The 14,048-nt window shown below is 36.7% G+C and overlaps 1 protein-coding gene across 2 annotated transcripts in view; it reads right to left on the bottom strand.

The window, feature by feature from the left end:
- The window catches only part of PAX7 (paired box 7), an 87,270-nt gene extending 77,422 nt beyond the window's left edge, over window positions 1–9,848 (bottom strand). The window contains exons 1-4 of one of the 2 annotated variants that reach the window (XM_075277845.1): window positions 9,440–9,848; window positions 7,346–7,581; window positions 6,912–7,041; window positions 4,681–4,815 (exon numbers count right to left, since the gene is read on the bottom strand). In XM_075277845.1, coding sequence (XP_075133946.1) covers window positions 4,681–4,815; window positions 6,912–7,041; window positions 7,346–7,581; window positions 9,440–9,524 — 586 coding nt within the window. In that variant the 5' untranslated portion in view covers window positions 9,525–9,848. The remainder of the gene's footprint in view (window positions 1–4,680; window positions 4,816–6,911; window positions 7,042–7,345; window positions 7,582–9,439) is intronic. The other variant, XM_075277846.1, reaches the window with a different exon arrangement.
- Window positions 9,849–14,048: the final 4,200 nt, after the last annotated feature.

Here is a 14,048-nt window from a genome sequence, read left to right as displayed (position 1 = left end):
AACCCCATTAGTGACCACTAGAAACACAGCAAATGTGGACAGCCCTGTGACTGACCACTGGGTATATGACCACACTGAGAGGATCCGTATACAGGAGTGATATAACTGGTGTCTGAGGAGACATCTCAAATATCCAAACTAGTGTCTATAGCAAGGTAACCGTCACTGGTTCACGTCCGTTTAGGGCGCTATTAGATAGTCTGTCTTATCAACACCAAAGGAGATGACCAAAACTGATCCAAAATGCAAAACGTGCGGTTTCAAAAAACGTATTCAATCTGTGTAATAAACAGACATGTAATATCACTCTTATTGGATATATTATTGCGTCTATTCCTTATTGCAGATCCCTGTTTGCACAAAATTATTTTTATATCCTCATAAAAGAAGTAATAATAATAATACATTTTATTTATATAGCGCCAACATATTCAGCAGCGCTGTACAATTTGTAGGGTTCAGATACAGACAGAAAGATACATTACAAAGAAAGTCATTTCACACAATGGGACTGAGATCCATGACCTACAAACGTGTACATTGGGCAATGATTGGGATCAAACCCTAGACATAAATAATTAGACGTCCATCTCCCATTATATACAACCTCACAAATACACATTTACATGATATAACCACTATTGCTATAACCTATGCTGGCTACAGATGAGCTTCTAGCCACAAGAACCAAAATATGGCCATGTGTGCTCCGAAATAGCATCTGATCCTAAGATGTGGTGAGCTGTGATGTCTCCCTTTAAGTCTGGACCCCACAGATGGTCAGGTAACTCATGGGGTAATCCATTATTGGTATAGAGTAATACATATACACATGGTAGGCACGTCCAGGTCCTGTATACTGTATCCTATACATGACCTTCAAACCACACTGCATCATATGGCTAAGCATTGGCAATACTGTAAGATATGCACTAAGTAATAGCCCCATGGGACAGGGCAGGTTCTCCATATTTTCTGGATTTTTTTGTATGATATTTCATGACTATTTAGAAAACCCTCCTGATACCTGAGTACTGATGTGCCTAGATGTGAGGTGTGTACAGGAGCCCAGGGCATAGTGATGTGTATGTAAGCTATAATGTGAGGCCTGGCAGAGAGCAGGGTAAGTGTCCCTACAACCCCCTGACACCGGCAGTACCGCCTCTATGCACTCATCTACACCGCAGCGTGTGTAAGAGGCCGATAAATCCTCTCAGCAATTAGTGCTGATAAATCGGGCGTCTGCTCCGGAGGGAGATGTGGGCACCGGCAGCCTGTGCCCTCGGGCGAGCTCCACTGAGCCGTTTAAAGATGAAAGTGGAGAAATAAAGACTCAATTTAATCTGCCTTAAAACCCTTCAACTTAAAACACCCGGAGAGTGAGCGCTGATGGGGGATAAATGGGAATCTTACCGACGCCCCCAGCGATGACATCGCCCCCCGACAACCCTCCCCAACCGACCTGCCACAACTTCCTGAAGAATGTCATCAATATATCAATGCTACTATATTATATCACCAATATTACTATATTATATCATCAATATCATCAATATTACTATATTATATCACCAATATTACTATATTATATCATCAATATTACTATATTATATCACCAATATTACTATATTATATCATCAATATCATCAATATTACTATATTATATCACCAATATTACTATATTATATCATCAATATATCAATGCTACTATATTATATCACCAATATTACTATATTATATCATCAATATTACTATATTATATAATCAATATTATTTTATTATATAACCAATATTACTATATTATATCATCAATATTATTTTATTATATAACCAATATTACTATATTATATAATCAATATTACTATATTATATCATCAATATTACTATATTATATTATGAGTATATTAATACTACTATATCATATAATCAATATTACTATATTATATCATCAGTACTAGTATATTACATCACCAACATTACTATATTATATCAATTTATCAACGATACTATATTATATTAGCAATATATCAATAATACTATAGTTTATCAATGCTACTATTTTATATTATCAATACTACTATATTATATCATCATCATTATTATCTATATTATTATATTATATCATCATTACCATCAATACTATTATATAATATCATCACTACCATCAATATTACTATATTATAATTATCATTACTATCTATATTATTATATTATATGAACTTTACCATCTATATTACTGTATTATATCATTATTACCATCAATAGCATATTACTATCATCTATATTATTATATTAAATTTATCAATATATTATAATACTCCATTTTATATGATACATTTTATCATATTATTAAAAGCCATATCCATATTATCATCATGGATTATTTTTCTGCCCCCACACACTTTGACCTCCGAATTTTGCAAAAGTGTGACCATGTTATTCTGTAAGGAGAGTCAATAAATACATTTATAAGACATGGGAATCTAAGAAGATAATTTAAAAGGAACAAGTTTCCTTGTACTAAGTCTAAAATAATAATAATAATAATAATAATAATAATAATAATAATAATAATAATAATAATAGTATAATATAGATATGAACTAGTAACATTGTATCCTCTCTATAGTGGTTGTCGGGACGGATTATTGCGCCTCCTGGTGTCATTGGCGGCCTCCATTAACCCTTGTGAACCCAGCAGTTGAGCATAGAGTGGCCCCCGGCGGGGGGGGGGGCAGCATTTAGTTTCTCCCTTTGATTACAGCTCAGCTCCTCTTAAGATTTTGGTTTCTATAAAGAGCAGAGAAATCTTCCAGAAATCTGCAGCAGAGCCCGACAACAAGACCCGGTGCCCAAAACCCCGAATATCTGCTCCCCACAGACAGCCCAAATATTACATTACACAGCAGTGATGGGAGAGCAGCGGGGGGCCGGGGGCACTGAGCTCATTGTGCCGCACACAGAATGGGACCCTCACCCCCCTCAGCCCCCTGTATTATAGGGGGGAGTAGTCTTTGCTTTGTGCCCGGGAATCTTCTCCTCCTGATGCTTCTATACAGCGCGGCCTTTTGTCAGCCAAGTTCATCCTCAAGTTTGAGATAAAAGGGGAAAGAGGAGAGAAGGAGCAGCCATTGTACTGTGCCCAAACTACACAAGAGAGCCCTGCACCTATATACTGTCAGCCTGGGAGCGGCACATATACACTGACCTTTCTGTGCTCAAGGACAAAGCTTTCTGCAACAAATTTCGTTACAAAGTAATTGTTAAAGTTGCACCATAAGAAAAAATGGCATCTCACAACCAGGAGGAATCTGCTAGAGAATATATATATGTATTAATAATATATATATATATATATATATATATATATATATATATATATATATATATATCAGCGGTATGGTTCAGAAAGAATCCAAATATTGTCACATTGTTAGGATCATTGTACAAACGAATATGGCAGGGCCAACAATAGCAATAATGGTATTACAGCATTATAGTTACAATAGGGGAGCTCATCATCTGTATCTATAACTATAGCTTTTGGTCTATCTATCTCGTATATATCTATTTATTTATTTATCTATCTATGTATATTATAGACTAATATATATATATATATATATATATATATATATATATATATACAAGAATTCATTTTTATAAGATAGGGAGATATATAGATATATAGATATATATATATATATATATATATATATATATATATATATATATATATATATATATCAATGATAGCTTATATTTTGATGTAAATATCTAAACAATAATATATATATATATATATATATAAATATATATATATATATATATATATATATATATATATATATATATATATATTTCATAGAGCTAGATAAATCTAGCTATACATACACAGATAAACAATCATTTTCTGTGCCACAATTTCCCGGTCCTTCTTCCATGTGACAGCCCTGCTCGTCCCTCTTCCATGTGACTGTCACCCCAATTATCCCCCCCCCCCCCCCCTCACTAATTGCCAGTGATGGCTCCTCGGTTGCTTTCTAGGGAGCATTTATAGACTCACAAATATGTCTGACACATTAACCAGCCATAGCCCTGCAGCCCAATGTAAATAATTCATCCCGGGCCTCAGCGCTGTGTATGGGGTGCAGCTGAATCCAGGGGGCACCTGTAGATCAGTACTCCAGGCAGAGGAGTACCCACCTTCCCCAGTGAGATCAGGCTGGTCTGGAGGGGATGTTTGTCCTTCCGGACATTCCTGACATTAGTGCATTCATTCCTAACCCCATGGGGGACATCCATGACACTTCCTAAATCACAGCTCCATTATCCATTGTCAGCACACCCCTTCCCCTATATTTAAACACTTAGATCAGTGACCCCCAGCTGGTAATAACACTACCTAAACCTTATATCCACCACATCCTAAACAACAGGCAATAAACTAAAGCCCCTGCGCCATTACAACTGCACAGTTGTCGTGGTATGACGTCATAACTGCAATTCCCTACGCAATATTATATATACTTGCAGAATTCGGTGCAATAATAACAATAATGACATTGCTGAAGGCGCAGCTCATGGACATTGACTTCCTTGGAATTGTATTAGAAATGATATTATCAGCGCAGGCTCCTTATAGTATAATATCATGGCCCTGTATAACATGGCTCTTACCTTTGTCGCCCAGAATACCATCGATACTGTGCTTGGTTTTCTTCTCCCCATCTTCATCCTTCTTGTCACAGTCATCGTCTTCCTCTTTTTTCCCGAACTTTATTCTCAGGACTCGGCTAATCGAACTCACTAAACCTCAGAAATGGAAAGAGACGGGAGGGCATATAAATTGGGGTGACGAAATATACTAGTGTATACACTATATATATATATATATATATATATATATATATATATATATATATATATATATATGTGTGTGTGTGTATCTATATCTATCTATGGCTATCTAATAAATATATATATATATATATATATATTATATACACTAGTATTTGTACACTATGTGTGCTCTATATACACTACATATGTAATTTATACTGTGTACACTTATGTTGTTTATGTTGTGCAAATTATAATACAGTCGTTACAATACACACATATAACACTGCACTGTATTACACATAAAACAGGGAGCACAATCATCATCATCATCATCATCATCATCACATAATATACAATGTACTATAATCACTGTGGCCAAACTCATCCTATATACATGTATACACATCCTACTATGGTATACACATTCATAAAGTAATATATTTGTCATGTAATGTAACATTTCTATTAAAAAGTTATAAATATAATTTCATATATATATATACATATATATATATATATATATATATATATATACATATGTGTGTGTGTTTTATATTTGATCATATAATATACAGTGAGCTGTAAAATGTAAGCACGCCTATACAGTATTATCCTATAATATACAGTGTGCACATTTATAATATATAGGATAGCACATTGCATACGTATCCTGTAAGGTAAAGTGAATACAATCATTATATAATACTCTTTGTGCAAACTGATATGAATTGAATATTAAATTATACAAATTTATGACAGTGTGAACACCTATACAGGAGAGGACAGTAGTCATGGACACTTCTAAAAGATATAGGGAACACTCCTCATATACAGTGTGCTTTTATATTCATAGTCTATACAATGTACATAGATCCTGTGATATAATACAGTCATAATATACATTGTATAAACAAGTTTAATCGTATAATATAAAGAGAAAACATGAATCCCTTGTGTATACATTACTCCAATAATCTACAGTGCAGACACCTATAACATCGTGTGTTCAAGTATAATAATATACAATATATGAGAACACACTCATCCCATAATATCATACATCTATTACATACCTGAATGTATGTATAATCTTATAATATATATATATATATATATATATATATATATATATGTGTGTGTGTGTGTATATTGTGTTCCTCTATATACGTGTGCTCAATGTATGTTATAGAATATACATGCTGAGTGTACTCTCCTGTATACGTGTGCACAATGTATATTAAGATATACATGCTGAGTGTGTTCCACTGTAAAATATTATAATATATTCGATACCTCTGTCCTCTGTATAATTGTGTACAATTAAAATATAGCATGTACACAAGTTTATTCGTTTGTATAAACGTAAACCATACTTGTACTATAGTATAACATTCTGAGTATTCTCAGTATAAGTGTGCAAAATGTAAAACACAGGATATACATCATACATGTGCTCCTCTGTATAAGTGTACACTATATATTATAGGAGACACCTGAAGAGTCTGCTCCCTTACCTATGTACAATGTAATTTATATCATGGTCTTGCACCCAGTAACATGTGTGCGCTCACGTTATATAATAGAATTGTGCACACTTTATGGTATGACTCGTATGTTATTTTCATACATCATATTTCTCAGTGTGTTAACAGATTAAATAACTTCTTAGTGAAAAATATATAATACACGTGTAGACTGTATATTAAAAGTGTATTCACTGTATTATTAGATGAGTGTGTATACATATAATATATACACATATAGTATATATACATTATATATATATATATATATATATATATATATATATATATATATATATACACACACACACACACACACACACACACACTCATGGGGTATATCCTATATACATTGTGTACATGTATGCAGTGGAATACCCTTCTGCCTCTCCTATAATATTCTTTGCACACATCATGTATATTCTGTGGTGAGCACACACTCCTATTCACATCCTCAGCTCTTCCTGACACATGTATGGGCTGGTATATATAATATACTCCTATATATTCCAGCAGCAGGTGTAGTGCGGCCCCTGCGCTCACCTGAGGGGACAGAGCTCCGGTCACAGTGCCCGTCCTTCAGTAGTCGGTCCCGGATCTCCCAGCTGAACATCCCGGGGTTCTCCCTCTTGTATTCCTCGATCTTCTTCTCAACATCGGGAGTGGCCACCTGCTTTAATGGTCAACATATAGGGGCAGAATGTCAGTATGGACGGGGGCAGAGGCTCCATGCTACATCTATCTATATATCTATCTATATTGCCGCCACACGTTACTATGTTTATACATGGATACTATATAATATAAAAAAACAAAAAAACAAAAAAGTCTTCAGTAGGTGACACCTTATATTTCATACCCACTGGCTAACACGGTACAAAAACAAACATTTTCCTTATACTATACAATAGTAATAGTAATGTCTCCATGTAGTTGTCTCATAGATACAAAGATCCCATTCCCTCTGGGACACTCACCCTGGGCTTGCTGCCCCCGATGGCCCCGGGCCGGATAGAGCCAGTCTCCTGGTATCTGCACAGGATTTTGGACACGCAGCCATGGGAGACCCGGAGCTGCCTGGAGATGACACAGGGTCGGATCCCATGGTGGGCCATCTCCACTATCTTGTGTCTGATGTGGTTGGGTAAGGGTCTGCCGTTGATGAAGACTCCTCCGAGCTGGTTCACTCGACCCTGGCCCAGAGGAGTAGATACTGGGGGAGAGGAGAGAGAAAAACACCAAAAATACATCAGACACCGACATCCAATGTACAGAGAAAAGAGCCAACACTTTATTACATCTCATAGCTCTATTATTCTTATTAACGACTCAATGTATTCACCACATTCACTATTCACCACACATCAAACCTGATATATATATATATATATATATATATATATATATATATATATTATACTGTATTATATATAAATATATATGTGTGTGTTTTTGAAATATATATAGTTGGTTATATTTATATAGCTGGAATATAATATTTCTGAGCACATCTGGGAATATTCTATAAATACTACACACCCTGCTGTGTACTATAATCTCTACAGAAATCATACCCATCACTCATATACAATGTACAACTCGATAGATTATCACATGTTATGTATAGACTATGAAGTAGTGCAACGTATATCATACACTATCTGGAATATTCGTTTGCATTTCATATAAACAATACCCATAAATATGTTGTGTTTGTATATATAAACCACTTGTCCAGTATATAGGCCCCCTGCTAGAATAATCCAAGAAATATACATTACACCAAGTCAATATTCCTATAGGGGTATGCGTCATATCCATGTGATATATATATATATATATATATATATATATATATATATATATATATATATATATATATCATCATCATTCAAATATATATCTATATGTAATATCTCTCTCACTATACTGACATATATTACACTCTGCAGCTTTATAGCAGATCTTTCTGTCCTTGTGCAGCAATTTCTGAAGAAATATTTCAGGACATTATTCAGACTATGTATTTAGTGATCCTGTAAAAGTTTTCGTAGTATTGGTGAAGCTGATGATGAAGGCTTGTAGATACAGATGTGACTATTAGTAGACAAAGCTGATGTGTTCCAGGCACCTCTATATTGGGGGCTCAGGTACCTCTATGGGGGGGGGTATATTTCTGTATAGCTCAGGTATGTTATACACTACACCGCATCAGTGCGATTTTCTGGTGCTGTTATAAAGAGCTGTCGGGTTCTGATAATCCGGCAATTTGTTTAATATCGCCTCATTCAGATGGAGCAGATTAGGGCGATTTTCCGGCCTGGGCGCTGCATAATTTAGCGCACCGGGGAGGACGCAGATATTTGGAGATTTAATGACAATCATGCGCCGCTAATTCCCCGGTCACTCGGCTCCTCCACTCCGCAGCGCTGAGGACAGACAAGGGGCCACTCCGAGGGCCCATCTGACAGTTAAGTGGCCCCAACAAGCCGCGCTCATTATTCGCAGTCATGTTGAGCAAACATGGCTCTAATCCGTTGATCCGTCTCTTTGCGCCTGTTTTCCTTTCCTCCAGCTCTCCAGTAAATCCCCGCGGATTGTGTGTTTTGCAGTTTTCGTGGCTTTTCACAGTTTTATGGCGGCCACTTGATCACGGAATAGATGGAGATGGATTTGGAGAAGTGCGAGCTCTGAGGGCGCACAACACACAGCTGCTCCACTGGACTCAAGTCACACACTGCAGCCTGCTGCGACACTCTCAGGGCCAGCGGGAAAGTTAGAGAAAGCAAGGCAAGACTTTCCCAGGGCTCTAATATAGCAGAGACCACTAGAATTACAGGGGAAACTCCTATAAAACAAGCTCATATAGGAATGATAGAATAGGATGATATTATATATGACATAACTAATATAATACAAGTATATTATTATAGAAATATATATATATATATATATATATATATATATATATATATATATATATATATATATATATAGTACATATGCAATATAGTTTATATGATGAGCACAATCCTGACAAGTCATCAGGAGCCCGCACCGAGGCCACTTACCTTCCAGAGGGAACCCTGTCCGGGGGTAATTCTGACCTGGAGCCGGCCGCATCATTCTTGGGACAGTGCCAGGCAGGGCAGCCATTCGCGGATGGTCAGCTGGATAATACACCTTGTCCTCTGTGCTGCCCAGCTAATGCCCAGCGAAATCTGTCAGTCTGTGGAGAGGTGGCAGGGATGTGCCTGGCTGGGTGCAGACCCCCAGCTCTATGGAATCAGAGTTACTAAAGCACAGACAAGGGTGGTGGTCTCCACAAAGTTGGGCTGAAGGTTCCCAGAAGCAGAAGAAGCCCGGGGGACAGTGGGGTCTTGTGATGAGGTGCAGGGGTTTGGGGGGCACAGACTGTCAGCTGAGAGCTTTGCAAGTTGTTAAAGTGTCCAGAAGTTAGTGTCAGTGTGAGGAGGAGAGGCTGTGAGCACTGATAGGCTCTCCTGGGGTCTTTTATTCATGAAGAGGGATGGGGCAGTGGACCAATGGCAGGCAGAAGCCACAATGCACAGGCTGGGAGGATTCTCACTACTTTATACCCGGCCTCGTTCTCACTCACACATCACAAGGGAAAAAAAAGGCATTTATTTTACAGTGTCTTATAAGGTGTCCTGTAGTTGTCAGGGGAGGGGGAGTTATACATGATAAGGAATCAGTATGGTGACTGCTACCCCAGGTACACTGACCTCTCCTTATACCTCAGGACTCCATCTGTCACCCCTTCATGGGCAGTTGGGTTAGTATATAGAGTATATAGTTTATCTGTCACTACCTGTCTGGTGCCATCTTGTGCAGACACTGGGCAGTCACAGGACAATAGCTGCCTCAGGGGGTGCACATTTTGGGGGGTGAGGAGCTCTGAAATCCCTCACAGCAGGGGATGACGCCGAACTCACAATCAATGTTTTCATATGTAAAATGGGGGGTTCTTAATATTCAGAGGAAACTTTTCATTCTGTCCTGGATTTTATTCTGCATTGTCCCAGATCACATAGATAGATAGATACAAAGAGGGGAAGAGAGAAAGAAGGCTGTGGGATCGCAAGAAGTAATGGCTGCTATACAGTATACATTGTAAGGGATATGCCATTCAAATAGATACATATAGAATCTCTTCTGGAGTCCACGCTGAATACCTCTGTGCTGCTGTTAAGAGACTTCAGATCTCATCACATATAAGTTCTGTTATAAAGGGGTGAACAAATAGACCCTGGGAATGTCCTGTGTATCCAACAAGTGCCATGTTATGTGCTGCCCTCAGTATTAATAACCAGGGGCCCCCATTAATCTCAGCCCCCAGCCCCCTGTCTGTGCCCAGTGCCGGCCTCTTAATGAAGCTTTTAATTTCTGCCTGTAATTTGGGGCTTGTGCTGAGGCTGCAGAGACTTGTCAGCTCCCCGGGATCTCTTTGCAGCCACGACAGGCGTGCACTGATGTCCTGGTGGAGAGCAATTTCACAAATCATCTTTCCAACAATTAGACAGTGTGGAGGGGTGAAATGGCGATTTCACATGTAGATGTGGGGGTTACCTGCCTGAGAGGACGGGGGCTGCCCTGACTGTGGCTGTGCTGGAGGATCACCCTGATACCTGCTAGGTAAGTGGCTGCAGCCATTCCTTACTATTAGCGGGGCCGGTCAGAGAGGGGTTAAAAGTGAGTGCATTAACCCTTGCATCAGCCTGGATTTACTGCAATGATTTCATTTTGCTTAGAACTAAATGAGCGAGGTCAATTTTTTAATTGCAAACTATAACATTAGATTAAAGAGTTTTAGTAACAGTGTTCTGGCTAAAGTCGCTGTTTGGGATATATTGTGTATAAAATTACTTCTGAGTGACCTGCAATGTATTGAGTAGGAGGATTATACAATGGGAGGTTAATATTAATACCCTCAATATTATTATTATTATTATTATTATTATTATTATTAGTTATGTATTTATTTATCATTATTATTGACATTTATTATTATTATTACTATTATTATTTGTTATTATTTTAGACAATTATTGCTATTATTATTTATTTATTTTTATAATTTTTATTATTATTATTATATATCATTATTGTCATTTATTATTACTTATAATTATCATCATTATTGCTTATTATTGTAGTTTTTTTTTTACATGTTTGTTAAGTTTCTTGACCATATTTATTAGTAGACAATTGTATGAGGACTGTGAGTCGGGCCATATATTGTAGGACGATCCTCCCATTGTATTGTCGGCTGTGGCCATCAGTGTGACATTGTAGCCCCCTATTAGCACAGTTATTACACAGGCAGATTGCTCCTGTCACTTCACATATAATACCATTAAATGGCTATTCATCAGCAGGAGAAGGAGACAGAATCATAAAAGCAATGTACTAACAGCCAGGACACTATAGACAGCGGGTACCTGTACATGGTGGGGACAGGTAATGATACACTGTGCACACTGCAGGATCCTCCCTGTCTCATCATCTTCATCATCATCATCATCACCATCATCACCACCACCATGCCCGCAGTTCAGCTAGAGAAGCTTTTAATTTGTGTGTAATGAGAATTAATTTCTGTTCACAGGGATCCTCTCCAGGGAGAGCAGCAGAAGTGCAAGCCTCCTCCATGTCAGGGTTTACAGGAGAAGCCGGACAAAGGACCAGAGGTGTCCTCCTTTGTATGTCCGCCGCTCCAGGCTCTGCTTTGTCCCCTTAACTTTCACCAATGACCTTATGGAGGCAGCTGATCGGGCGCCGACCATAGACAAAGCGATCTTATATACGATCGTCTATACAAATTCCAATCCCATCTTTTCATTTGAAGTCGGGCCACAGTTACATCGTATCGGTTCTTCATTTTAGAACGCTTCAGATCGATTTAATACACGATTTACTAGACTTCAGTAGGTTCGATCCAATTGTTCAGGATTTCAAATGTGCAGATGATTGTTACAGTTCACACGGGAAATACATGTGGCTACTTTAATCTGGACATCATTGCGTTATGGATGTTTTCCTTCTGTTTTGCTTAGGGCAGTTGATAAAAATAATCATCCTCTTGTTTTTTTTAATTTTATTTATTTATTGACTTATTTTATGTATTATTTATCTATGCTTGTATTTAATGTAGGTTCGGAGTTTATAAAATCCACGTCCTGGTTGAATATTTTTATCAGTTTATTTTCATTTTAATTGAATGAGATGTTCTGTCCTATTTAGTTATAAATAAGTGAAATAAAAATATATTAAAGTGACAGGTAAAAGAAGTGCAAGCAATACAAAAGATTGCAAATAATTGGGGCAGATTTTTTTTTACTGTATTTGTTTTATTTACTAGCAGAAATCACTCAAGATTCCAGATTAAAATTGTCCTAAAAAAATAAAAAAAAATAAAAAATCATAACAATACTTGTATACCTGGATCATGTATAGAATATTTTATATATTTTTTATATATTTTTTAATCTATCTAATATATATATATATATATATATATATATATATATATATATATATATATATATATATATATATATATAATATATATTATATATATATATATTATATATATATATATATATATATATATATATAATATATATTATATATATATATATATATTAGCTAGATTAAAATATATATATATATATATATATATATATATATAATAAATAAATAATATATATATAATATATATTTATTTAAACCGTTGATTCACAATTATGCAATATGTTATTACTAAAATTGACCAAGTCTGAGGCCACACATTGCAGAAACACATAGTTGCAGTGTAAACATAAGGGTGAGTTTATAATCCCTGCAAAATGAATTTTATTTCGGCTCATAACCACATTGCGAAAATAAAATTCTGCAGAACAAACAGCCTTTTAAAAAATGCGCGTGTTTTTTGAAAAATGTAGCATGTTAATTTTACTAAAACGGTTCATTTTTATCATAAACTTTTATTGGGGGAGGGGGACAAAACATAAAGGAAAAGTAGTGAATTGGGGATGGGGTTGCCTTTTTGGCTGCGTTTCCATTGCTTTTTTCCAAAGCTCATTGACCTTCATAAATTCGGCCATGATCGCTTTTACAGGATCCATCAGGATCATTCTCCTTCCTGTCAGTGAGATATTGATTTGTAGAATTTGTTACCAGATTTCAAGCAACAAAAAAATGCTTGAAGTCGGCCTCATGCTAGAATGACATGGCGACTTTGGTCATGGGACATGAAGATCGCCATGTGACGTTGCATCTATTGATCATCAGGTGCCAATAATGTGACTGCGTCGCAACGGTCACCAAAAAGACAAACTTGGTGGATTTTTAGTAGCAGATAATAATATGGGAATTTTAGGGAATTTTTTTTAAGACTGGCGTTTGGTCCATTTCCCTGCTGGTGCTTATTTGCACCTGAATTATTAAGAGTCCCGGTTTCTGGGACATTGGGTGCAATGTGGGATGACGTACACCAAAATTAAAATCTACGCCAATCACAGACCAATGTAGATTTCTTGTATAACTCAGACCAGTTTGTGGTGGTGGGCTGAGGCCGTGGTACACATAGATGACGGTTTTATACAGTAGTAATAGGACATAACAACTCACTATAATGCAGTGAGCTCTAGGCGCACA

The sequence above is a fragment of the Leptodactylus fuscus genome, chromosome 6, assembly GCF_031893055.1.
Source record: "Leptodactylus fuscus isolate aLepFus1 chromosome 6, aLepFus1.hap2, whole genome shotgun sequence".
Taxonomy (NCBI): Eukaryota; Metazoa; Chordata; class Amphibia; order Anura; family Leptodactylidae; genus Leptodactylus; species Leptodactylus fuscus.
The sequence above is the reverse complement of the archived record's forward strand: the minus strand, read 5'-3'. Positions and strand labels throughout refer to the sequence as shown.